The 26,488-nt window shown below is 63.6% G+C and overlaps 1 protein-coding gene across 4 annotated transcripts; it reads right to left on the bottom strand.

Moving 5' to 3' along the window:
• Window positions 1-1,349: 1,349 nt before the first annotated feature.
• Window positions 1,350-13,940, bottom strand: CLPTM1L (CLPTM1 like). 4 transcript variants are annotated; one of them, XM_018044674.1, is made up of 18 exons: window positions 13,567-13,940; window positions 13,140-13,240; window positions 12,010-12,199; window positions 10,664-10,812; window positions 9,494-9,572; window positions 8,640-8,757; window positions 8,355-8,449; window positions 7,811-7,895; window positions 6,623-6,726; window positions 6,060-6,200; window positions 5,763-5,828; window positions 4,912-4,962; window positions 4,165-4,247; window positions 3,652-3,686; window positions 3,144-3,199; window positions 3,020-3,064; window positions 2,245-2,360; window positions 1,350-1,863 (listed from the first exon to the last, which is right to left on the bottom strand). In XM_018044674.1, the coding sequence occupies exons 1-18, from the start codon at window positions 13,726-13,728 to the stop codon at window positions 1,779-1,781; spliced, it is 1,761 nt and encodes a 586-aa protein (XP_017900163.1). In that variant the 5' UTR covers window positions 13,729-13,940; the 3' UTR covers window positions 1,350-1,778. The 4 variants fall into 4 exon arrangements, with proteins under 4 accessions (XP_017900163.1, XP_017900164.1, XP_017900165.1 ...); XM_018044675.1 differs by having other exon boundaries at window positions 10,664-10,809; XM_018044676.1 differs by lacking the exon at window positions 6,060-6,200.
• Window positions 13,941-26,488: the final 12,548 nt, after the last annotated feature.

The raw sequence follows: 26,488 nt of genomic DNA, 5'->3' as shown, positions 1-26,488 counted from the left end.
CAGCATGTTCAACCTTTCAACATGTTCATGTGCCCAATAAGAAGCTATTATGTCTTTTTAATACTTTCATTTTTATAACAACACTTTATTTCTTGGTAACGTTATGGAGCTTCTCTGAAATATACTTTCCTGATGTTAACGTGGTGGATGTCTGTGTTTGGTTTCAACCTGTGTCCCTGGGGCCCGCTCTTCCTTTGGCCTGGTGACCTCTGCCTTGCGGCGGGGTGTCTGAACCATGGGCATTCCGTGTGACCGTTACCGTGCGGGGCTGAGCTGCGTGTCGACTTGCCCCGTCAGCTCTCACTCTCTCCCCACATTGCCCCATTTGCTCTTGCGCCAAGCGTTTGCTTCCCCCATTGGCTGATGAACTGCGGAGGTCTCGTCTGTAACCCATGGCAGTTCCCCCGGAGTCCATCGTGTCTTCACACCCAGTGTGTGGCTCTGTGGAACCCCGCAGAACCCCACTATTACTTTAGCTGCAAGTGGGGTTTTTTTTAGATACCGTAAATGAGCAAGTGAGTCGAGACTCACCCGCGTGGCTGCTGCCTCCCGGGCTTCCCCTCCTTCGCCCAGATCAGATCGCTCCCGCTGCCCTCTCCCCTGCTGGTAAGGCCTCCCTGTGAGGCTTCTCAAAGAGCAGATTTGCTGGGAGGAGTTCCTCCTGCTTCTGCCTGTCTGTGAAGCCCTTCATGTTGCAATGTGCTGATACACTTTCAGGGGTGGGGAAGCCTTCTAAGTCAGCAGCTTCTCTCCCCTAACAGGGGCACGTGCTGCAGCTGACTCCTGGGTGGGGTTCCGTCTGGCCTTGAGGACTTGAGGAGGGACACACAGATCTGACCCTGAGAGCCACCTCGACGCCAGCCCACACCTGGCCCCATGTTCTGGCCACGGAGGGGCCCTGGATGCCCTCCTGGAGACACCGCTGGAGGCCACAGCCTGCCAGTGTAGACATCACCAAGGAGATCCCACTGATGAGGTCTGGGCTCAGAGCCAGCCTCAGGGGCTGAGATGCGGACGTGCTCGCGTGCCCACATCATGCAAACAGGCTCCAAGAATGAGTCTCAGGGAACACGACTGACCACCAGCTCTCACCCTCATCTTCCCTGGCTGCAGACACCTCCCCGCCCTGCTTCTCCCTCTGTGAGGGAGAGCCCTAGGGTGTTTCTCTAACAAAACTCGTCTACTGGCCCCCAGGACACGGCGATGACTCAGCTTCAAAACCAGACGCAGATGCGTAACAAGACTTGTGGTCCGAGATTCCTGAAATCTCCTGTTGACAAACACGTACACAAACCCCATCGTGTGTTCATTTCTGGGAATGGGATAAACGCCACTATCTGAAACCTACGTCATGTCAGGCCACGAAGAGTGCACAGCCAGAGAAATTTATTTTAAAATAGAAACATACATACATTAAGCTGTAAAATAGTCAAATTTAAACAAAAAGGAAAAAGCCATTTGACCCCAGAGTCTATATGGAATGGATTTAAGGAGGCATGTGAAATCCCCGTGAGGAGCGCCCACAGACCCCAGGAGACGGTATCCGGGGTGGGGACCCCGCAGGAGCCGCCCAGCACCCGTGGGCACCAGACGCTCCCGGACCTAGTGACCAGGATGGACGTCCGTGCCAGCGGCGGCATCAGCACCGTCGGCACCGCGGACACGGCATGGAGGCACCCGAGGCCATGAGGGACACTCGGGGGTTTGGCAACGTAGAGGCTGTGATGGCAGGAGGCCCACCCGAGCCACCGGCCCTCTGCAGCGGCGCCCTGCCCGGCTCAGTCTGTGTGGGGTTTCCGCTGAGGGGCCTCCTCGTAGGACTCCCCAAACTCGTTCACTCTACTCTTATCCACGGGATAAAGCCTGCAACGAGACCATGTGGGCGTCAGGCTGGCTGGCGTGCGAGGGGGAACACGCGTGTCCTGGGAGCAGGGGAGCCAGGACTCGGAGGGTCAGGCCCCGTGGGAGAGACCGGTGTGGGCTTGCCGTGTGCCCTCCTGCCGTTCCTGGAATGGTCAGGCCAGACCTCTGCTCCCGAGGCCGCCGCCGGCAGCTGCACCCACGCCGAGGCGGGGGCCAGAGCCCGGGCTCCTGACACGCGCTCAGCAGGGCCGTGCCAGCCTCACGCTTTGCCGAGCAGGGGGCGACGTGCTCGCGGGGCGGTCAGACAGACAGTGCTCCTGCGCCGGGCGCCGGGCCCCGAGCCAACGCCTCCCCCGGGAGCGGGACTGGGGCCGCACTCACCACCGCTGGCACAGGTACACGAGGAACACCACATCGTCCCTGAAGCAGGCCAGCCGGTGGGAGGTGGGCATGGTGATGACAAAGGCGAACACGTCGTCAATGAAGGTGTTGAAGGCCTGCGGGTGGGCGGGGCCGTGAGACCAGAGCCGCCCGGGCACGCGGGCACTCGCCGCCCGTGACTCGAGAGCCACCACAGCGGGCAGTAGCAGGGGTCCTGGGCCCAGGGTGATGCTGGCACAGACCCCACGGCCGGGCGTCCCGCCCACCCCCCGGAAACAGGACGGAGAAGCGCCGCCGGGAGCCCGGGGTCACGGAGCCGCCCGCACGGAATCCCCGCGCAGGTCCAAAGCGGAAGGCAGCTCTGACTGTCCCCACCCCGATCCGGCACGCTCTAGTTCACGGCCACTCGAGGGTCATGTGGCGCCAGCCTCTGCACGTGCCCGGGCCACGACATGCCCAGACAGCCCTCGGCAGCGAGGGCCTGGGACCACCGGAGTCGCCGTCTGGTGGACAGGGACCCAGCACCCGGCGCCAGCCAGCGGGTCAGGAGCATCCACCCGCTGTAGGACGTGTGGTGGCAGGAAGCAGCGTGGCTATCACTCGGGAGACTGTGGGGCTGGGGCAGGGACCCCGGGCTTCCAGGGCCACCGTGGGGCTCTGTGCTTGAGGGAGAACCCCTCCCCCCGACCCCCACCGCCCCTGCACAGGAGCACAGCCAACACAACCCGGCCACGAGGGACAGTCCCCAAGGGCCTCGCGCAGGCGACGCACTGACCTTGTAGGTGAAGGCCTTCCAGGGCAGGTGGGCCACTGACTTCATCTGGGGACAAGGAGACGGGGCGCGTCAGGGCGTGGCGGCCCAGGGGCGCGGGGCCCACGGGCGAGGGTGCGCCTCTTACCTTGTAGTTCACAAAGAGCTGGGGCAGCATGAACAGGAAGCCGAACGCATAGACCCCTGGGGAGACACTGGCATGGAGGCACAGGGCGGGATGCTGCCCGCCCCCAGCCCGGGCATCAGGGCTGCCGACTCTGGACGCCAGCCCAGGAGCTCTGCCTGCTGTCACCCACCGCCTCCCGCCCGGGACCGAGACAGGCCCCTCCCACACCCAGCGAACGTGCTGAGCTGGGTCCAGCGGCCTGCGAGCGGCAGCTCACGGTCTGGACAAGCCGAGCGGGCCGTGCTGCCCCGGGACACGGGGCCGGGGGCTGCGGTGCCCACGGCAGCAGCGCTTGCTGCCTGCACCAACTACCCTCTAAGAACATGACGCCCACAGCCAATCCCACAGGCCAGTGAGGGGCACGGGGCACGGCAGGCAGGGCTGGACGGCACCTCTCGCTGCGCCAGGCTAGGCGGCAGCCGCGCGACGCGGCCCGCCACAGATGCCGCCACGGAGACGGGAGGCTCACCGTTGACGAAGCTGTTGATCAGCCAGGAATACCAGCTGGAAAGCAAGGGCATGTGTCGGGGGTGCCGCTCGGCCTCTGTCGTGACCGAGCTCCCCCCGGCCCCTCCGGTGCTGGGGCCGCGGCAGGGGCTGCTCTCGGCGGGCTAGCCCGGGCCACCTGCCAGGACGGCGGGCTCCCCGGAGCCCCGACCGAGGAGACGGCAGAGACCAGGCTGACATGCTGCCTGCGATGACCTCCAGTGGGACGGAACCACGGAGCCCGCGGGCGGCCCTGAGCCCGGCCTGAGCGCCGGTGCCGTCGGGGGTCGCCCGTGCTGGGAGGGTGGGGCCGGGACAGTGCAGGGGCCCCGGCCTCTCTGGACGCGGGCTGTGTGGCCAGCAACGAGTCTGCTCCCACGAGCGCTCCCCAGCCCGCTGGGACCAGATGGCCTCGCGGGGCCAGCAACGGGCAGCCAGGACCCCGGCCAAGGGCAAAGCTGCGCTGGACCCACGGCTGTCAGCGGGGTGCCCTCACCTCTTGTATTTGATGTTGAGCAGCGAGTAGACAGCGCCCCCAACGCAGAGAGGGTAGAGCAGATAAGACAAGTACTTCATGGCCTGGGGGACAAAAGGCGCCCGGTCAGGGCCCGCCCTCCCAGCCGCCTAGACCCACAGACCAGAGGGCACAGCGGCAGGATGTCCAGGGCAGCGAAGCCGGGCTGCGTGGAGTATACAGGCTGGTGAGCACCTACCCACAGGACGCCCGCCACAAGCGCGTGGCGGATCCACACTGGCCCCTGACAGCCAGACTCACAGCCTAACCGGGGGCAGATGGGGACCAGACGTCCAGCAAAGGACTCTGAAGAAAGGCTCCAGGCTCCCTGTTGGGGCCACCTGCCCACTAAGGCAACCTGGGCTTTACCAAAACCCGACGAAGACTGGGATGCGGCCGACGCCCGTGAAACCAGAACACAAAATCCCTGCAGAAGGGACGTGTGAACCAACCCGAAAACCGTGCGGAAGGGGTAACCCCGCGTGGCGGAACAGGCCCGGCTCACAGCCCCACGGCTACCCACGGGGAGGAAGACGCCTCCCAACAGGACAGGACGTGGCGCAGGCGCCCACAGGACTGGGACCCGGGAGCCCCCAGCGCCCCTCCCGGGTCAGAAGCAGGCAGCTTCCCAGGGTCGCGGCTAAGGCGGGCAGGTCCCACACCCAGGACAGGCCTCCTCCCGGGCGGCCACAGCCAGGCCCGCGCCTGCGGGCGAGCACCCTGGCGCACCTGGGCGTCGTACTCCTCTGTCCTCCGCTCAGACTCGCTGCAAGCGCCAAACTGCAAAGGAGTCCACACAAGCACGTCACCCCAGGGGCCAGGCTGGTGCCTGGGTTCAGCCTGGCTGTGCCCAAGAGGGGACCAGGCTGCAGGCTGAGCGGGAGGAGCCCCCAGCCAGGCATGGCAGCCGTGAACGCACCGCCCGGGACGCGGGGCCACAGCAGGCCCATCGACCTGGACGTCACGCAGCACGGCCGCTTCCTGCCCCAGTCCTGCTAGGCTCTCAGCAAACGCCCTGCTCCACCTCAGCCAGGGCAGACGCACCGGGGTGACGTGGACCACAACAGGCTGCACCCCACAGACGTGTGACCCGCCCTGGACTCCACACCTGGACCCTCACTGTCCCTGGGGTCTTCACGTGCGGCCCACCACACAAAGCAGAGCAGCCGCCTGGCTGTAACCTCCCACTGCCGCCCCAGGAAGCTTGACACTGGAGAGCCCCTCAAGGTGTGGTCAGGGCGGGACCCCACCCCCGAGGGAGGCTCCACTTGAGATGGGCTAACTGGCATCCTGCCTGGTTGTGGGGTAGGCGGTTGCTGCTTCTACGGCTGGGGATGGGGGACCCCAGGGGAGTCAGAGGCCAGGGGGCTTGAGGGCAGAGCTGCCCCGCCCACACCAAGACACCCCTGCGTCTCCCCGCGGGCCTACAACTGACCACAAGACGGTTACCTGCCCTCAGGACTGCACGCTGCGGGGACGCAGCCAACGGATGCGAGCAGCGGTCAGCCTGCACCAAGGGCGGGCTGCAGCGGGATGGTGATGGGTCCCTGAGAAGACATGGTGGGGGGGGGGTCCCCTACCTGAAACGTGGGCCGCAGGCCTCTCCAGGTGATGGTCATCTTCAAGGCCTTTTTCACTTTCCACAGCTGAGAAGGGAAAACCCACACCTGAGGTTCCAAGACCCAGAAGGAGCCACGGCCTGCTCCTGGGACAGTGACCGATCAGGACACGGGCCGCTCATGCCCCGCTGCACCCCAGCTCAGCCTGACCACTTGGTGGGCCCCTGACCAATGCCCGTCTCCAGTGCAGACCCAGCCTGTCCACCCTTGGGGACCAAGTCCCCACCTAATCCACCTGTGCCTGGCCAGCCCCATCACCTCCAGACTCGCCCTGGCACCTTCTTCCAGCCCCGCAGGCAGCCCAGAGTTCCGTGTCCTGCCTCGGCTGGGTGTCTCCCGGTGGCCACCCCCGAAGTGGGGTCGGCACAACAGTGAAGTCGGTCTCCACAAGACTTGTGGCTGCGGGAGGGCCCGGCCAGCACTTCCTGAGGGGTGCCCACAGGCAAAGGCCTGGACAAAGCCACGCTGAGGGTCCTGGTGAGGGTGGTGCCAGAGGCCCAAGGGGCCCTGGACTCCAGAGAGGGGGTGTCCTGACCCATCACCCCCACACCGCCCATTACACATCCTGCTCCACACGGCATCAGTTCAGCGACAGCCACAGGGTCCACCCACCGAGTTACCACGTCCCGAAGGCGGAGAGAACGAGGGGTGGAGACACACGGGGCTGTGTGGAGCTCCGCTGGAGGAGCCAGGCAGCGGCGCCCTCGCCCTAGCCAGGCCGGCCGGTCCCCAGGCAGATGCCAGTCCCGACCCGCGCTGAGCACCTGGGCCCCAGGGGCTTCGAGGCAGCACGCAGACCAGTGCCCAGGCGGGCCACTCACCTCGATGGCGGCTCCGATGCCCGCGGGCACCAGCACCAGGAGGCTCGTCTGCTCGTCCAGCAGGAACAGGAAGATGACCACGGTGCTGAAGCAGCGCCAGAGCACTGGGGGTGGGCGGGCGCGGCTGAGCGCGGGGCGGGGCCAGCCAGCGGCACCCACACGCACGCCCACAGGCGCACACGCATGCACACACCTAACAGGCGCTCGGCCCCAACACCAGCACCTTCAAGGGCGTCTCCCCTCTGTCCACGGAAAGGGAGCCGTGGAAAGTGCACACCGTGCAATGACCGTCAAGGGCTGGGGCCCAGCAGAAAGCCACCTCAGCCAGGACGTGTGTGAGCCACACTCACTGACACGACGCACGGACGGGACGCGGGGAACACAGCTCCCGAGGGGATCCTGCGCCGGAGCCGTGCCTGTCTTCCCAGTGGAGGCTCAGGAGCCACCGCGGCTGTGGGGATGCCCCCTGCAGGGCACTGCCCGCCGGCAACTCGGGCCCCGGGCCCCACAGACCCTGCTCACGCCACCGCGGCCAAGGCCAGCGGAAGGCCAGGGGCTCAGTGCGGCCCTCCCCCAAAGGAAGCCAGAGGTGAGGACAGGAGACCCCTCCCCCGAAGGAAGCCAGAGGTGAGGACAGGAGACCCCTCCCCCCAAGAAAGCCAGAGGTGAGGACAGGAGACCCCTCCCCCGAAGGAAGCCCAAGTGAGGACAGGAGACCCCTCCCCCGAAGGAAGCCCAAGTGAGGACAGGAGACCCCTCCCCCGAAGGAAGCCCAAGTGAGGACAGGAGACCCCTCCCCCGAAGGAAGCCAGAGGTGAGGACAGGAGACCCCGAGACGCGGGGCCACCCGAGCACCCCAGGCCCCTCCCTCAGAGTGACTCCATGGGAGCTGAAGAGCCACCTCCTGCTGGGAGGCCAGCCTGGCGGCCCGCGGGACCACGAGCCCATGCAAACAAGCGTCGAGAACCGGCCCCCGCGCCCCCTGCCCCAGGCGCACGGGGTGCTCACCACGGCTAGGAGGCTGCCCTCACCCTCCCAGGCTGCTCCCTCGGGGACCCAAAAGCCCGTCCCAAGCAAGAGCTGCGGGGGTCCCGGGCAAAGGCCCCCGTGGGCGTCCGGTACGCTTGCGGCCCGCCCGCGTGGCCCTGGGGGCAGCTCGGCGGACACGCGCGGGCCCCGAACCGCTACCTGCTTTTGTGGACACGCCGATCATGCTCTTCTTCTTCTTCCAGAAGCTGATGTCGCTTTTAAACGCCAGGAAGTCAAAAAGCAGCTGGAAGACGACAGGACAGCGATGAGCGCCCCCGCTGTGGGGTGAGCACGGGCTTCATCAGAGACACTGTCCACTCAGGGAGACCTCAGCCACAGCGCGGCCCTGACAAGCTCCAGCTTCCCTGGCGGCCGGTCCCCCGGCCTGGGGACCCGCTGTTACAGCCAGGAGCCGGGCCTCTCCCCAGCCCTCTGCCCCGAGCACAGCCCCAGGTGGGCTCTCGCAGCAGTCGCCAGCCGGCTGCGTCTACCAGGGACCCTCCCCGCAGGACCCTACCGTAACTCTTGGAATCGCCAGACCTCAAACAAGGAAACGCCTATTTTGCTAATCTCATTTTGATTTGTTTTCAAAGCGGCTCCAGACAGATGAAACCTAGCCCTACAGCTGGTAGAGCCTGAGTGTAGACCCCTCTCCTGGGGGGCAGGGAGAGGGGAGGCTGCACTGGAAACCAGGAGCACTCACGTGGAACGCAGCCACGAAGAAGGTCAGCGCCAAGAAGTACAAGTTGGTGTCGACGAAGATCCCCTTCACTTCGTCAGCATCTTTCTCTGAGAACCCTGCAGGGGACCGAGGCCCTGAGTGAGGGGCGACGTGGACCTGCGCTACAGGGCCCCGAGGGGTCACCTCGTCTGCAGAGGAACTCCTCGGACCCCACGGGGCCCAAGGGGTACGGGCCTCACAGGCGGACAGGCGCCGAGTTCTGGGCTCCCCGACTCCCTGCTCCCAGGGCGCGCCTGGCGGCCTCACCGAACTGCTGCAGCGAGTAGACGGCGTCCTGCATGTGGATCCAGAAGCGCAGCCGCCCCAGCGAGATCTTGTCGTAGGACACGGTGAGTGGCAGCTCGGTGCTGGAGCGGTTGATGACCTGGGGGGGAGCGGTGGTGGTCTGGCCCTGCGCCAGACTGGCCCCGTGGGCCCGGCACCACACCCTCCTCGGGAGACCTGCAGGAGCCTCCTGCAGGAAGCCCTCACTCCCCAAGGTCCTGTCCATCACTCGAACCCTGTGGTCTCTCCTGACAACAGCCCCAGCGCCTTCTGGGCAGGCGCGGGGACCCACGTGGGCAGCTGAGTCGAGAAGAGGCCCATGGAGCCTGCGCCCCTGCCCAGGGACCAGATGCCAAGGCCCCTCAAAGGGGCCCTCGAGGACACTTGGAATTGACGTGTGACTGTGTGTGGAGGGGAGGTGTCCCGTAATACCTAACTCCGCACAGCTGAGCTCTGCCCAGCAGACGCTAAGCAGAAGGCCTCTGCAGACAGGTCACCTCCCTGACCTACCTGAGTCCCTGCAGGTTGGAGACACGGCTGTTCGGGTGCTGCGAGGCATCCAGCACGGTGCCTGCAGCGGTTAGCAGCCCCAGGTGTCAGCTGTTAGTGCTGCTGCCAGCCCAGCCCACCCTGGGGGTGCAGGTGACCGGGTGCCAGCCTGGAGGAGGCAGGCTCTGCTCCAGATACCACCACACCAGAAACCCGACCCCCGCGGAGCCACAGCCACAACCACTTGAGGGATAAGCAGCATCCCAGGGCTCCGTGCTTGTCACGGGTGGGACCCGCCGCCGGCAGTGTGCGAGCTGTGCTGGGGTTGGGGGCGGCGGCCGACTCACCATGAGGTCCTTGACGCGGTTGCTCAGCTGGTCGATGAACAGGATGGGCAGGTACTGCACTGTCTTCCCCAGCTGGATCCTGGGGGCGGAGCCGTCTCCAGGTCACCAGGGGGCTCCTGCATCCGGGAGGACCGAAGCCCCAGGATGCTGGGTCTCCCTCACAGACCGCTCCCCCGGCCACGACTCCAGCGGCTTCTGGTCGCTGGCAGGCCCAGGACTCACGTTCCCAAGGGGAGTGGAGGGGCCCGTGCACCACGCTCCCCCTCAGAGCTGCCACTGGAGAACGCGGTGAGGCTGGGCACCGGGCGCTCAGTGGGACGCCATTCAGGACGCAGAGAAGAATGAGGGGCCATGCGTGCGCCCACACAGGGGTCCGGGGCGCGGCGAGACGTGAGAGCCACAGGCTTGGGAGGAGGCAGGCAGGGGCCTCACGCCCAGTGGCCCACACACTCTCAACTACGAACGCACCCAGCGTTTAAAAATGAGAACTTGACAAAAGGTGAGGCATCGTGACCACCCCAGAGGAGCCGCTGAGAGTATGGGGGGCAACGGCTCTCAGCGCGTGTCCGGGAGCCACGTGTCGACCTGGGCCGGACGGGGCGTCGGGGGCTCCCTGCAGAGCAGAAATGCAGGGCGAGCCGAGCCGGTTCAACGGTCGCCCTCCCGGTGGCAAGCGGCAGCTAAGAGGGGGACCTGACGGTCAGTATTTAAGCTGAGGGAGTGGGGTGCAAGGTCACGGGATGCACAGAGGGGAGACCTCCGAGGGTACAGGGTGACTCGGCCGAATCGGGTTCCCCACTGTCCCTCTGAGACAAACGCCTGCTGCTCCCTTCTTCCCTCCCGGTCATGGTGGCAGGTCTGATCAGCGAGGCAGGACGGCCGGGGGCACTCCAGGCAGCCCCCGGCTCCCCAGTGCAGAGGGCTCAGGGGTGCAGGTGCGGCCCATCTGCTCCTGGACTGTGGCCAACCGTGATCCCAGGGGCTCCCCCACCCACAGGATCCCCCCTCTGCTGTCGGCTCAGGGGGTGCATGAGCGATGCTCAAGCTGAGCGCAGGACCCACAGTGGGCTGTGCACGTTAGGCTGGGCGCGGGACCCACACCGGGCTGCACGCGACTCCCTGGGCGCGGGACCCACAGCGGGCCTGCCCCGGGGCCTCAGTGGCACCTACATTTTCATGTAGCGCTGCACGTCTGCAGGCAGGGAGGCTCCGTCAAAGACGAAGTCGTCCACCATCACGTTCAGGGTCAGTCTGGGCCTCCAGTGAGAAACGGGCTCATCCAGGGCACTCGTCGGCCTCTTCTCGGCCTCGGTCTGCTGCTGAACATGAGCGCTGACTCAGCAGGGAAAGGCCAGGAGCGGCGGGCCCAGCGGGTCTGGGGGGCGGGGTGCGGAACCCTCACCTGGGAGCCTGTGAGCAGAGAGTGCAGCCCCGAGCAGGCCCAAGGGGCACCCCGGCGGCCCTCGCCCAGACCCTCTCTCCCCACAGCCTGCTAACAGCAGAAGCCGAAGGCCTGCTGTTCCAGAGCACGTGATCCTGGGTCTCATGGACTTCTATCCTGGGCCCGCAGCCCGAGTGGGGGTCCCAGGAAGGCCGAGCCCTGAACAGTCACAGGAGGCGCAGGCAGTCTGGAGATGAGAGCCCTGCAGCCTGCAAGGAGCCTGAACCGAGACGCTTCTAAAGCAGCTCTGCCCAGCCTTCTGGAAGGGGGCGTGTCCGCGCCTGGGCAACAAGCCTAAACCCACTAAATTCAGAACAAACCCTTCCCGGTGGGGAGACCTTGACGGTAGGCCTGAGCAGCCCCGTGAACAGTGATGCTCTGTTTATCTCCGTTCTCCAGCTCCAGTTCAGCTCCAGTGGTGACACCAGAACCGTCTTCCCAGAAGCAGCAAGAGCTGATGCTGACTCAGCACCCGCCCGATCCAGAGCCACCCTCCGCCCTCCACAGGCCTCCTAGGAAGGCCCTGGGGCAGCGTTGTGCAGTCTGCACGGGAAGGGAACCGGGGGCCTTTCCAGGGACACAGAGAAGACGGTGCGGACACCTCCCGGCGAGCTGCCACCCCTGGCCGTGAAAGACTCTCCTTCCAGGGCACATGGCCCCGAACACCAGGCTACCTCTGTTCCGTCCCCGCCAAGGTCACGGCCAAGTGCGTGCCCACCAGCCTTCCCTGCGCGTGTGGTTTTCTAGGTGTAAGAGACACACTTTGTACTCCTGCCTTTCTCCTAACTTAGGTCACATCCTTAGAATCAACACCCCGGCGCTGCCCTTCCTGCCCCAGCACAGCGTTGCCAGCTCCAAGTCTGACCGTAGCTGAGGCGGGCCACCCCGCACCGACCCTCCGCCCTGCACACACACTCCCAGGGCTCAGAGGCCCGGTGACCCGAGCAGGAGTCCAGGTAAAGAAAGTCACCGAACACGCAGACTGCACGTCACTAACTCAACATAGATGACCGCACGTGCAGACACGTGTGGCCTGCAAGGGGCCAGCAGGCCTCCTTCCGCCGGCACCGCTCACCTGCGCTGCGGGTCCCCCGGTGAGCAGGTTGACCTCCTCTGGCTTGGGGACCATGTAGGTGGTTAGTGGGCTCACCAGGTGCACCTGCTTCCCATCGTTCCAGGGCAGGATGCCGGCGTGGTGGAGGAAGACGTAGGCGTACAGCGTGCCGTTGTTCCTCGTTTTCTTGGGAACAGAGACGTTGACTGTCCTGAAACGACACAGACGAAGACAATGACACCGTGCGTGTTTTGTCCTGTGGAAGCAGAGGCCATGCACGTGCGTGTATAGAAAATGCCATTTTGAACCCAAACCGATTACTGTCGGCTGAGAAGTACTAAAAGTAAAACCCACCCGCCTAGATGTTACTGAAATCCTAAATGTACGTTTACACAACGTACCCTGAAAGCATGGGCGGCTGCCGCAAAGCCTGCATTCCCGCGGCTGAGGTTGCGGGCCGACCTCAGGCACGCACGACCCACCCCGTACCCACAGCAGCTCTCCCACGGGACTCGGGCCCTGCACGACGTCACGCACCCCAGTACTCGTCTTGCCGCCTCCCAGACAACAAAGACGGGAGAGGAGGACTCGCGACGAGCACGTCGCTCTTAAAATCAAGTTTCTTGAAACTTAAAAAACTAGAACCATCAGTAACATGCAGCTTTAAAGAGTTACACTGCGTACTTCCATGTCTACACTGCTTGCTCTTCTCTATAAAGATACACTTCACTTAATTTTGATTTTCTGCTAAATTCTTCCCTCCATCCTTCTCTTTTCCCTTCTAGATAACAGAACTGAACCACCTCTGTTGGGAAAACACAAGGTTTGCTGTCGAACTGTGTAAGCTCTGTTCTCCACGTCGTCTGCACCCATCCCCACCCCTCCGGAAACTCCCCAGGGCCAAGCTGCAACCCACAGCTGTTAGAAGTCGGGTAAGCTACTTCCGAAGCAACACACTGCTCAGCTGTCACTTTCAAGTGAAACGAAGTTTGCTGCCTGCGTTTCACAGATGTTTGCAGCTGAAACCTCTGGCGTGCACGAGACGGTCGATACCGCCACTTCTCGGAGGCACACTTCTCTCTCACACACACTGACTCTTCAACAATCTCAGTGTTCACGGGGCTTGCCTGTCACCTTGCCCACATCCGTACCTTTCAAATTTCGACTCCACGTCGAAGTCCTCCACGTTCAAGACCAGATCCACGTTGTTCTCAGCGCCCAGGTTAGAGCGCGTGGTGGTATACACACTGAGCTGGAAAAAGGACCGTCAAGAAAATCAAGCCTGCGAGGGCCCTGGCAGAAAGCGCAGGGCGCCGACAGAGGAAGACCTGAGCGGCCGCTGCAGGGAAGGTGCCTGCCGTTCCTCAGGGGACAGAACTCGGCGGTGACACGATGGCTGTGAGGGGCGGGCCTGCCGCGGAGGGACGCCTGCTGAAGACTGAGGCTGGCCGCCGGGCGGGGCGGGGGTACAGGGGCCAGCTGCGGGCCGAGGGTCGTCGGGGCTCGCGGCGGGGACTCTGGCGCCCGGCTCGGCCCGCCCGCCCGAGGGCGGAGGTCGGGCTGGGGGCCCGCGCTCACCTGCAGCTTGGGCCTCTGCGCCAGGTAGGGCTGGATGCAGCGGCCGTGGCCGGAGCATGGGCGGGTGTAGACGATGCCGTACATGACCCAGCAGGTGTGCACCACGTACACCACGAACACGCCCACGACCAGGCTGGTGAAGGAGCTCCGGCCGCTCCACATGGCGCCGCCGCCGGGCCCGGCCGGGCCGCCTCTCAGACGCGGGCACTCCGCCCGTCGGGCGCCCTGCCGGACGCTCCGGCCGCCGCCGCTCACGCGAGAGCCGCCGCGCGCCGCCGCCACCGCCGGGGAACGAACGCGCCGCGCGCCGCGGGCCGCCGGCTGCCCCGCATGCCCGCCGCCGCCGCCGCCGCCGCCGCCCTGGAGCCGCTGGATTCGCCGCCGCGCCGCTTCCGGGCCTCGCACCGGCCGCCGGAAGTGGGCGCGCCGCGTGGCCCCCTGGGAAGCGTAGTCCCACCGGCCTCGCGCACGCGCCTGCGTCGGGGGCGCGGTGTGACGTCACCCTTCGCGCCGCCCTCCCGGCGTGCCCCGCGGTTCCGGCGGGTCGAGGGGTGTCTCGCGGAGAGGGGCGGCCGCGGGCGGGGGGCGGGCTGTGCGCCGCCTCTTCCCGAGGAGCGGGCGAGACGCCGGGCCCAGGGCTGGCGCCGAGCGGCGTGGGGACGCGAGGGAGCGCGCGGCCCCTCAGCCTGCGTCTGGAGTTGGGTCGGCGACGTGAGAGGCGGAGGCGGAAAAAAGGCGCGCGAAAGGCAGCGACCGTTCGTGCTGCTGCTCGCCGCCTTTCGACAGGAGCCCCCAGGTGGGCCGCGCGTGAAGGACGCAGCCTTTCTGGAAGAAGCGGGCGCCGCGTCACCGCTAGCAGCAGCCCGTCTATAATCAGAAAGCGGCTTGGTCTGAGCCAAGCTGAGAACCGGGCCGGAGCCCCACTTGCCAGGTTTCTCTGAGAAACCGCCCCGGAGGAGCGTGGCTTTCAGCAGTTTTGTATTTTGTCAAAGCAAAGAACGTTAAACAAGTCAAGGGTACATTTCTTTAAGGTTTAAACAAACAAAAACAGACTAGCACGCAGACGGCGTCCACCCGGCCTGGCATCTGGGAAGGGAGTCTCTTCACAGAAGGTCCCGCATCCGGGGCCCGGGCAGAGCGGCTTTTAATCTCAACGTTTAACAGGGGCGTCCCTTACTTCTGGCCAGTGTGTCCTTCTCTCTCATAATTAAGGCAGGTGTACAATGTACGTTTCATAGACCGTAAATAGGTCATTTTATTTAGTTAGGATCAAATGCAAGTGAATTGATGTATAAGCCAGAGTGACCTCTTTATATCTCAATATGTGAGCATTGAAGAAATTAACAGAATTGTCCAGGGAGTCCTGGGAGCCGCCGTCACCAAGGGCTGAACCTGATCCTCAAGAGCTCCCGTTAGAACCCACCGCCTGCCGGAGGGACAGTCTAGCTGGGGCTTCAGGTGGGGAGGGAACTTGTCCGGCGGTCCAGGCTTGATGGTGCTCACGTTTTCCTGTTGAGAGCTGCCGTGACGGCCTCTGGAAGGGCATGTGTTCTTCCTGTTTCCATCCCAGCGCCTGTGGAGTCAGGACCCTTGGTTCGCTGGAGCTGCCCATGCCCAGCTCCCTGTGACAGAGAGCGTTCCATCTGCGTTCCTGTTCACATCTACTTCTCTCTCTTTTCCATCTGTCTCAGACAATCAAACATGTTGCTAAGCATTTACAGAAGTGGTTCAGTTCAGTCCAGGCGCTCAGTCGTGTCTGACTCTTTGCAACCCCATGAATCGCAGCACGCCAGGCCTCCCTGTCCATCACCAACTCCCGGAGTTTACTTAAACTCATGTCCATCGAGTCGGTGATGCCATCCAGCCATCTCATCCCCTGTTGTCCCCTTCTCCTCCTGCCCCCAGTCCCTCCCAGCATCAGGGTCTTTTCCAATGAGTCAACTCTTCACACAAGGTGGCCAAAGTATTGGAGTTTCAGCTTTAGCATCAGTCCCTCCAATGAACACCCAGGACTGGTCTCCTTTAGGATGGACTGGTTGGATCTCCTTGCGGTCCAAGGGACTCTCAAGAGTGTTCTCCAATATCACAGTTCAAAAGCATCAATTCTTTGGCACTCAGGTTTCTTCACAGTCCAACTCTCACATCCATACATGACTACTGGAAAAACCATAGCCTTGACTAGACGGACCTTTGTTGGCAAAGTAATATCTCTGCTTTTTAATATGCTATCTAGGTTGGTCATAACTTTTCTTCCAAGGAGTAAGTGTCTTTTAATTTCATGGCTACAGTCACCACCTGCAGTGATTTTGGAGCCCTAAAAAATAAAGTCAGCCACTGTTTCCACTGCTTCCCCATCTATTTGCCATGAATTGATGGGACCGGATGCCATGATCTTCGTTTTCTGAATGTTGAGCTTTAAGCCAACTTTTTCACTCTCTTTCACTTTCATCAAGAGGCTTTTTAGTTCCTCTTCACTTTCTGCCATAAGGGTGGTGTCATCTGCATATCTGAGGTGATTGATGCTTGCTTCTTGGAAGAAAAGCTATGACCAACCTAGACAGCATATTTAAAAGCAGAGACATTACTTTGTCGACAAAGGTTCATCTAATCAAAGCTGTTTTTTTCCAGTAGTCATGTATGGATATGAGAGTTGGACCATAAAGAAAGCTGAGTGGTGAAGAATTGATGCTTTTGAACTGTGGTGTTGGAGGAGACTCTTGATAGTCCATTGGACTGCAAGGAGATCCAGCCAGTCCATCCTAAGCAATCAGCCCAATGAGGGATATTCACTGGAAGGATTGGTGCTGAAGCTCCAATCCTGATGTGAAGAGCTGACTCCCTGGAAAAGACCCTGATGCTGGGAAAGACTGAAGGCAGGAGGAGAAGGGGACGACAGAGGAGGAGACGGTTGGATGGCATCACCGACTTGATGGACATGAGTCTGAGTGAACTCCGGGAGTTGGTGATGGGCAGGGAGGCCTGGCGTGCTGCAGTCCATGGGGTCGCAAAGAGTCAGACATGACTGAGCAATTGAGCTGAACTGAAAGCTATGTGTTTAAGCTTCTTGATAAGCTTCTGAAGTTTCCAAACCGCTGTTAAGGTTATGTTGTGAATTTTCATTTTAGATGTAATATTTTTCATCTCTAGAGGTCCCACTGAGTTTTTTGAAACTTTATTTTAAATTGAAAGATAGTTGCGTCACAGTGCTGTGTTGGTTTCTGCCATAGATCGACATGAACCAACCAGAGGGACACACATGTCCTCTCCCTCTTGAATCCCCCTCCCCATCCCGCGCCAGCAAGTTCACTTTTCCTGCATCTGGAGAAGACGCCCTGCAGCGGATAGTGATAGCCCTTCTATCTCTTCACGGCCACACACGTCTCCGTTCTGTGGTTTTGAATTCACCACAGTTTACCCAACGGTCTCCACATGTTGACAGACAGTTGGGCTGTCTCCAGCCCTCAGTTATTGAAACAAGGGCTGTAACGTGTACCCTTGAGCACACATTTTCTTATGTTTCCTGACTGTGTCTGAGGTGAGTTGTAGGAGCTGGTGGCGTGGACGTGCCACGGTGTGCTAAATGCTCGGTGTTCTCACCAGGCGCAGCCTCGTCCCCTCCTGGCGGCTCCCTGCCCGGACCCGCAGCACCTGGGTGAGCCTGCCTGCTCTTCTGGAGCGCCGCCTTCAGGGTCCAGTGTCCCCGTGCGATGGGAGTTTTTGTGGCTGTTTCTCTGAAGGGGAGGGATGACAGGCTCGCTGGAGCAGAGCTGTGGCTGTTTTGAGCCCCGTTCTATGCTGACCTTCGGTGTTTCCTGAGCTCAGGGAATGCCCTGCCCTGTACCCACTCAGCTTGGCGACTCAGAGATGAGTGTGCAAGGCCCCTGCAGGAAAAATGAAGAGAGACTCCCAGAAGCGCGGTTGAGGCGCCGCCATGGGCAAACGCAGGAGCAGCAGGCACGGTTCCAGGCGACAGGGCAGTGATGGCCTCTGGGCTCCTCCTGCCCTGGCAGCAGGTCGGCTCCTGTTCCTGGGCGCGGCGGCCCCAGAGGGGTGAGGTTGGCCGTTGTCGGGAGAGAGCAGATTAGCCAAGATGGCGGTGGCCAGGCTCTCTTGCCCTGGGCCCTCTCGCTCTGGCCCCATGTTCTGTAAACACACAGTTATGTAACTGCCCAGATCGCTTGGAGCACTGTGCACGCAGGTCTCAAGGTACTCGCTCGGCCATGGGCTACCTTTGTTCCGGGAGCATGTGTAAGCTCCACCTGAAAAAGCCCTTGCGGCTACCTCGTGGCTGCATTGTGGCGTTGAGGCTGTTACAGCTGTGTCCGCTGGGTCAACCATGAGAGGAGAGAATACGGCGTGTCTGCTGGGCTGACGTGCCAGCCTGGAGAGAATGAACGTGTCTGGTTCCCACAGCTCCTCGCAGTTTCTTCCAGCTTCCCCAAGCACGCCTTGCCTGCCCGGGTGCAGCGGACAGTGAGCACGGTGAGATACACCGAGACAGCTGGCGCAGTGAGCAGGGTCAGCGGGAAGCCGTGCCAGTCAGTCCTGGAAGCTGGGCATCAGGGGAGATGTGGGGCCACTCCTCGTGGCGCCCTTGGTAGGATCTGGGTCATTTACCTGCCTGGGGAGCTGTCAGGGAGAGCGGGTGTTGGACCACAGTGTGTGGGACGGCTGCCCGGGGAATGGTGGCCGGCCCGGAGGGGGCGTCAGGAGGGCCCTGAGTCCCTGTGGCGGCTCCGACATCAGACGCTTCTGGGCTGAGTCCTGGAGGCTGAGGGCCCCGAGGGCTGTCTCTGTTAGCCGCCCGCCCAGCCTTTGTCCCTGGCGGTGTCCTGCCCCCCTCCCCTTATGGTGACAGCACGCAGGCTGGATTAGGGCCCTCCCTGATGACCTGTTCAGCTTGATCACCTTCTCAAAAACCATCCTGAGTCCTGGGGGCTAGGGCATCCACATGGGAGTGTGGAAGGAAGCATTTCATCCTGCACAGCCCTCCTCCAACTCCATTGTGCATCCTAGGCCAAACTCTGCTGCTTGAGGGGCCTGGGGGCAAGGAAGGGTATGGACCAGCGGGCCGGCCTCTGCCACCATCTCTTCCTCTGACTGCTGCCTTGGCCCTGGCCCTGGCCCCGGGGGGCTGTCCCCGCCCACCGGCAGCAGGGAGCGTCCTGGCCAGGCGGGGGGCTGGGGAGGGCAGTGCATGTCCTGAGGGGCTCGGGGGGTGGGCTGGTTAACCCCTCTGCCCCCAGGGAGGCGCTGGCTGGCAGTCCACTCTGGCTGAACCCTCATCGAGGCACCAGCTTCCCAGGAGGAAAATCGATGGGATGACAGACTTCAGCCTCGTGCACTCAGCTCTGTTATTATCGCACAAAAAGCCAGGTGAGCCCCCCTGGTGAGCGGCTCACCTGCCCCGGGTCAGTACTGGAAACCCATTTTTGAACAAATAATAGATTCTCTTCCCTGGAACGTGAGGGGAGCCCAGCGGCTTTTGAAGGCTGAGAAGTTTGAGAGGGAAGCAGGAAGAGGCCGCTTGGAGGTGGCGTGTCTGGTGCCCTGCCTGCCTCCCCGAGTTCCGGCGTTCTGCCCGAGCTCCAGGCCTGCGCCTGGTTGCTGTTTGATCACCTCCCTGACGGACCGAAGCCGACATTGCAGCCCCGACCTTCCTTGGGGAAAGTCTGCCAGAGGGTGCGGAGCCCGCCCGGGAGAGGCCAGGGCGGCCCCGCAGCGGGCTGCAGGGGCGGATGACACCAGCCCGGTGCGCGGAGAGCCGGGCTCGGGTGCAGAGAGGCAGGGGCCTGGACAGGCGCAGCCCGGGCTGAAATGGCCTCAGTGTGTCCAGCGACGCTGTGCCCGGGACGTGGGTGTGCAGGAATGAGCTCAACACCCACAGCTGCCCCAGACAGAAGCAATGTGCTGACCAGGAAATGGAAGCCGGAAGTTCCTGGGGCGGCAGGCCGAGTGCCTGCCCACCCTGAGCCGCCCACCCTGAGCCGCCCGGTGTGTGAAGGGCTGGACAGCGGATGCCAGGCAGGCCTGCGAGGAAGGCGAAGGTGGGAGGAGGCATCTGAGGACTTGCTGGAGCGCTGGGCCCCTCAGAGCTGGCAGGCGCAGGCCACGGGCCTGCGGGTCTCCCGTCTGCCCACAGCCCTTCAGGGCACAGGAGGGGCCGCACGTGCCATGCCCCAGGGGTGGAAACAACAGGTCCCAGGTCCCTGGGCGCAGGAGGCCCTGCACACGGGGCGTCAGTGGAGGGGAGCGGCCCCAGCGAGCACGGCTGGGGCAGCGGCATCCCTGCGTGTGAGACCCCCGACGGAGGAGGGGCTGTGTGGGGTTGGGGGCAGGGGCATGCCAGCAGAGGACGGGGGCGGGCACAGTGAGGCCCGCCTGGCAGCTGGGGCAGGGCTCCTGGAGCGGGATGGGCGTGGTCCTGCACACATCCCTGCCTGGCCTCTCCGTTGCCCCAGGCCGGGCTGGCTCATGCTGTGCCCGTGAGAGCCGTGAGCAGGGCTCTCCCCCAGGCCAGTCAGGTCGGGCCCACGTCCACCTCTTATTACAGAGAGGGTGCAGCCCTCGCTCCATGGACTTTGAGTCTCCAGGGACGTCGGAGTTCACGTGTGTGTGTGTGAGCGCGCGCGCACGTGCGTGTGTGTGCGTGCGTGCACATGTGTGAGTGCGTGCAGGGGACAAGACATAAACATTTCCTTCGACCCTTTCATACAACATTCAGAACTTGGAGCCGGAGACAGTCTGCTCATGAAATAAAAAGTTCTCTCTGAATAAACTGCATGTGGCACTGTCCCCAGACACGTCGCCCAGTCACACCTCCATCTGAGCTGTTGCTCAACCACACAACCTCAGGTGGGCCCAGGCCTCCAGAAGCACCTTGTTCTGTGTTGGGCCTGCAAACAAAGAGAGACCTGGCGACCTGGGGAGCCTCTCACCGCCTCCTCCAGGCAGTGTTCCTGCTGTCTGCAGCCACGCCCGTCCTGCTGGACTTTCGAGGCCACTCTGTGCAGCTACTCTGCAGCTACTCACCCCTCGACCCAGGCATCTCTAGTGCCCTCGAGCCACGCCCCTCCTGCTGGACTTTCGAGGCCACTCTGTGCAGCTACTCTGCAGCTCCCCACCCCTCGACCCAGGCATCTCTAGTGCCCTCCGCTGGCCACCCGGTCATCTCATTCTGAATGGTTAGCTTTCTCTAAGTCTCTCTTTCCAGGCTGAGTTGAGAGTTGAGGCTTGTGCAGTTCTTCCCTGGCGGCCCCCCGTTTTCACCTCTCTCTTAATCTGACCTCAAGTTTTGCTTCCCTGGAAGCTGACTCAAGGCCCCTCCTTGTGTGGAGCCAAATGTCTCAGATTTTGCTCTTTCCTCCAGAAGATCAGAAGCCCCAGGGGGCCAGTCCCTCGCCCCCACTTGAATTAACGGAGAATCTGACAGGACTCCACGCCGCAGTCTCTGTGGGGCAGCGTCTCTTGCTCTAGCATGAAGTGGACACTAAGGCGGTCAGCCGGCGTCCGTGGCACAGGCTGTCTGGCCCCGGTGAGGTCTGGCCCTCTGCCTCTGACTCCAAGGCCTGGAATGTCCCCCTGATGAGAGCAAACCCTGGTGTCCGGGGCTCGGCCTGGGCGCCCAGGCATGTCGTCCCCGTGCAGGACTCCTCCTGGTCTCGGGCCCTGGGTCTGTCTCCCCTGCACTGCAAGTTGTCACAGGCCAGCTTTGCTGAGCTGAGCCCCTGAGCTACTGGACCTGAGCGGTGCTGGAACCCTCATGCCTCAGAGCCAACAGCTTCAGGGCGTCACTGGCACCCCTGTCCCCCAGGTGCCTGGGGCCAGGCCGGCTCCCCCCTCCCCACAGGGAGGGTGTCACATGACCCAGGGGCCAGGCTGGGCAGCTGAGGGCCGGGTTGGTGGCCATCGGAGGCCCCACAGCTCAGGGCTCCGCTTCAGGGAGCGGTGTTGAGAGGGAGGGGTGGCCTCGGGGGTCCCTGGGGAGGCCCTCTCTGTCCCTCGGAGGGGGACATGGCCCTGGCAAGGGTAGTGTCCTCCCTGCTGCTGATGACAGGCGGGTGTGTTCTCACCCCTGAAGCAGCAGGAGACGGGTGCTGGCGAGTCCTGGGGCCGGCGGCGCGCCCCAGGGAGGACGACTCGCCCCGGGAACACAGAGGAGGCGCCGTGCGACGCGGCCGCGTCTGATGGACTTTCCCTGGGCAGGGCCCGCTGGGGGACACCAGCGGTGCTCAGCTCTCCGTCTCCCGGGCGCCCTCCCGGGGGACGGCTCCTCATTCTCGGCACGTCTCGGGGACGCCGAGCCTCAGCCCGGGCTCGTCGCTGCCGCCCCGCAGCCACACTGAGGATGCGCCAGTCAAGCAGGAACCCGCGGGTGCTGCAGGCCCTTCCTGGGCCTCCCTTCTGCACGTGCACGGAGCGGGGAGCGGGGCGCGGGCTGTTCTCCAGGTGGCTCTGCTCCCCTCGAAGCCCCTCCCTCCCCTCAAAGTCCCTCCCTCCCCTCGAAGCCCCTTCTTCCCCTCGAAGCCCCCCTCGAAGCCCGTCCCTCCCTCGAAGCCCCTCCCTCCCCTCTAAGCACGCCTCCATTGAAGCCGCTCCCTCCCCGTGAAGCCTCGCCCCCACTTGAAGCCCCTCCCTCCCGTCGAAGCCCCTCTCCCCCTCGAAGCCCCTCCCTCCCTTTGTAGCCCATCCCCATTGAAGCCCCTCCCTCCCCGTGAAGCCTCGCCCCCACTTGAAGCCCCTCCCTCCCGTCGAAGCCCCTCCCTCCCGTCGAAGCCCCTCTCCCCCTCGAAGCCCCTCCCTCCCTTTGTAGCCCATCCCCATTGAAGCCCCTCCCTCCCCGTGAAGCCTCGCCCCCACTTGAAGCCCCTCCCTCCCGTCGAAGCTCCTCCCTCCCCGTTGATTGTCTTGTCAGGCCTGCGCCCATCTCACTTTTCAGTGTCATTTTCCTAATTGCTGTGGTGTTTGCCAAGCGGTTGCTCTGCGTCCCTTGGCCCTTCTCTGTGAGCAACAGTTCTGCCGACGGGATGTGGGCTGGGCTTCTCTCTCTTGTCTGGCATGTTTTCCCAGCTGGTGTCTGTGAGCCCTGCACCCGTGGGGTGAGCCCTGACCCCGGACGCGGGTGTGAGTCCTGACCCCGTGGGGTGAGGCTCTGACCCCCGGGGGCTGTAGGGGACACGGGCCTGGGCAGGCCTGCTGGGGCAGCCTGGGATGAGTCAGAGGGTCATCATTCCCACGGTCATTACTGTGGTTCTTCGGTCATCTGCCCCATGTCCGGCCTTCGCGAGCCCTCTGGGGGGCTCTGTCCCTGCCCCAGCCCCAGCCCGCCTCCCCTTTGCAGCCGCATGAGACACTCCCACCCCCTGATGCCTCCTGCATCTGGGCTCCGGAACCAGCAGTCTCTCCAGGGAGCCCTGAGGCCTCTCACAGGACAGGGACCTTTGGATCTGCGGTCTGAGCTCTGGGAGGGCTCAGGGCCCAACTGGGTGCCAAGCCTTTCAGACCAGAGCTCAGACATGCTTCCCCCGCACACAGGGTCCAGGTCTGTCCCGCCTACGAGTGTGTGGACACATGTGTCTGTGTTACAACCTGGGGCACGTGGGGACCCCAGGCGGGGCAGCAGCCTGTCCCCATGCCTCCCCGTGCCTGACTTGTGGCCCCATCCCCAGACTCTCATTATCTAGGGATTATCCAGGGCCGTGCTCGGAGGGGCCTGTTCACAGCTCTGCTGATAACATCCTGAAATTCTTAACGAGTTTTGAACATGGGCCCCATGTTCTCATTTTGTACAGAACCTGCAAATTATGCAGCCATTCTGATTACCCCTGCTCGCCCAAGTCTAGAATAAATGCCGGGCAATTTCAGGGCTGCTAACTCGTCTCTGTGCAAAACAAGCAGCCTAACTAGGGCGCAGCCCTGCGTCTTCTGGTTCTCGGTCAAAACACCGTCTTGCAGAGACCCGGGCTGGCCAGGGTCCGGTGTCCATCCACCCACCCACCCTTGTGGGCTGCCCGACATGCCCTCAGCCAAGTGGATGGTCAGCCGGCCCTGTAGGGAGGGGCGCTGGGGGTGCTCAGGCTGGGGCTGGGGGGTGCTGGCCCCCATCTGCTGGGGCGGGAGCAGGTGCTGGGCTCCGGGTGGCCTGCACCCGGTCAGCCAGGCCGTTCAGCTTTAACTGAACTGACCTCACCAAGTGGCAGCGGCTCAGTGGACTGAGGGCAGATGGCAGCGTGGCCCCTCCCACACTGGACGAGCGGCCGGCAGCCTGGTTGGGCTCAGAGGTGACCGCCTGGACACCCCACTGGGCGGCTCTGCGGAGGCCCCTGGGGCCCGTGTGGCCGTGCACCCGGCCCGGTGCCGCGGCCGGGATCTGTGGAAGCTTCGGGTCCTCCCTCCTCGTGGGCACACCCTGTGCAGACTCAGGCCTGGGTGGTCTGCACCACCTGCGTGCTCCTTGTTGGGGGGGCACATGGATGTGCGACTGAACCTGGGATTCCCCATGGGGCGCAGGGCATGGAGGGGAGCCCCTGGGGGGCGGCAGAGAGGGGAGCCGAGAGCACAGTCCAGACGCGGCCTCGTTAGGCGCGGGCGGTCGTAGGACTTGCTGGGTCTGGCCCCTGCGGAGACGGCATGGGAGTGGAGGACAGCGCTTTGGAGCTTCAGACATGGCCCCCTGCACGCGCCCACCCTGCACCCAGGAGCCCCGTGTGCTGAGACCTCAGGGGCCGGCCCTGCTTCCCCCAGAGTTCACGCCCAGTGACTGCTGTGCAGCCTCATGGCCCCTCTCTGGCTTCTGTTCCGGGGTCCACGGGGAGGAGGTCCAGCACCTCCCACTGCTAGTCAGCACCACAGCGGTGCAGGCACACGCCTTGCACACCTGCACACACTCATGTGCGCACCCTCACTCACATGAGAGCACACATCCACATACGTGTACACACACCCTGCACACTGAGGCCAGCCCTGCGCCGTTGCTCAGGAGGAAGATGGCTGTGTGGCCCCAGAGCTCTGGCCCCGCCAGCTGTGGAAGGCTTTGGGACCGTCTTGGGGCCCAGGCGCAGCCTCCGTCCCAGGAAGGACGGATGTGTGCATGAGGCACATTGGCCTCGTTCCTGGCAGGGCCAGGGCCTGGCGGCGCCTGCCAGGAAGCAGGTTAGTTCTCAGCCTGGTGCACACAGGACCCGCATGTGGGCAACTGGACGAAGTCTCCTGAAACGACCTTACCTCGTGCACGAGCGCACGTGGCGCTTTCTAATTTACTGAAGAAAGAGTCGCTGCCCTCCTGTTGGGTTCCTGCACCCGCTGACGGGCACACCCGCAGGCCGGGGCACTCGGCCCTTCACCCCTGCTTCGCAGCCTGCGCGTTCCCAGCGGGGCTCCCAGGGTGGGCAGGAGGGGCTGTGCCGGCCACACCCGCCCCGCGTTGGTGCGCCCGAGCGTCCTCCACACCCCGGTGCGCCTCTCAGTTCAGCGGGTCACTCCAGCATCCCGTCCTGGGCCCGCCCACTGTCCTTGGACGCCCCTGCCACCCCCCAAGGCCGCCGGCCTCTTTGTACGGCAGCATGAGTGCGTGCCATGACTGTTGGGCTGAGGGTCTTCCTGCTGAGCCCCTGGGGCATGGCCAGGCCTGTCTGCGGCCCCGTAGTCTCTGCAGCCCCTCCTGGGTGCCCGGCGCCTGGCAGGAGGCCATGTATGTTCCCTAGAGAGAAGGATGAGGGGTGTGGGTGTCCTGTCCCAGTGGCTGCAAGTCCGAGGCCACAGTGTTGGTGCGGCGGCTTCCTTCTGCGGCTGAGGGGGACTCTGGCCTGGCCCCCTCCAGCTTCTCAGCTTGGCTGGCGTTGGCTGGCGCCTGGACTCAGGGAAGTGTCACCCTCTCTGAGCCCCTCCCCATGGCATCTCCCTGTGAGTGTGTCTCCAGCCGTCTGGCTTCACAGGACACCATCCTACTGAACGGGGGCCCAGCCCCTGCAGGGCAGCCTCAGCTTCACCAGGTCCAGCCACAGATGCCCTGTTTCCAAACAGCCACACGCCTCGGTGCCGGGGGTTCGGTCTTCAAGACGAGTTTTAGGGGAACAAGCGCAGCCCCAGCGGGAGGACTAGAGGTGGGGGTGGGGTCTTGGAAATCCCGGGAAGCCAGTGTCCAGGCCCCGCCTCTCCACAAGGCCCCTTGTCTTTCTTCAGCCCCAGCTCCATACACCCCACTGCGCGCTGAGTCCTCAGGCCGGGAGCTCAAGCGCTCTCAGGACCCAGCCTGCCCCAGAGCCCACGTGCAGGAAAGATCGAGGGCCCCCTCTCTGGGTCCCTGCAAAGGCACGACCCTCCAGCCCTGGAGTCCTTCCCCTGCTGGACTCGGGCACACCAGCTGGCCTCCCCAGAGCCCGGGGGCCTCACGCTCCTGCCTGCTCAGCCGCTGGTCTGTGGCTTGCCCGCTGCTGTTCAGGAGGGCTGGGGGCTGGGGCAGGAGAGGGCCTCAGGCGGAGGACTGCTGCGGAAGGACCGTGTCTAAGCCCCTGGCTGCCCTCGGAGCAGGGGGCTCAGGACTTGGTTCGCTGGTTGCTGGCTGCTGGCTGCCCGCCAGCCTGTGACCCTGGGCCAGCTCCATCCTTACCGAGGAGGAGATTCCAGGAAAACGGGGGTTGTGGCCTCAGTGGTCTGTCCCTTCATTTTTGCTGTGTCCGCCAATGCAGGAGACACGGGTTCGAACCCTGGGTCAGGAAGACCCCCTGGAGGAGGAGATGGCAGCCCACTAAGTCTTCTTGCCTGGAGAATCCCACGGACAGAGGAGCCTGGCGGGCTACAGTCCACGGGGTCCCAAAAGAGTCAGACACGGCTTGGCGACTAAACAAACAGCATCCAATTTTACGGCGGCCGTGGGTAGAGAGGTCACCCAAGGGCATGAACTCTGGGAGGTGGGCTGTGGGCA

Source organism: Capra hircus, unplaced genomic scaffold, assembly GCF_001704415.2.
Source record: "Capra hircus breed San Clemente unplaced genomic scaffold, ASM170441v1, whole genome shotgun sequence".
In the NCBI taxonomy this organism is placed as follows: domain Eukaryota; kingdom Metazoa; phylum Chordata; class Mammalia; order Artiodactyla; family Bovidae; genus Capra; species Capra hircus.
The sequence above is the reverse complement of the archived record's forward strand: the minus strand, read 5'-3'. Positions and strand labels throughout refer to the sequence as shown.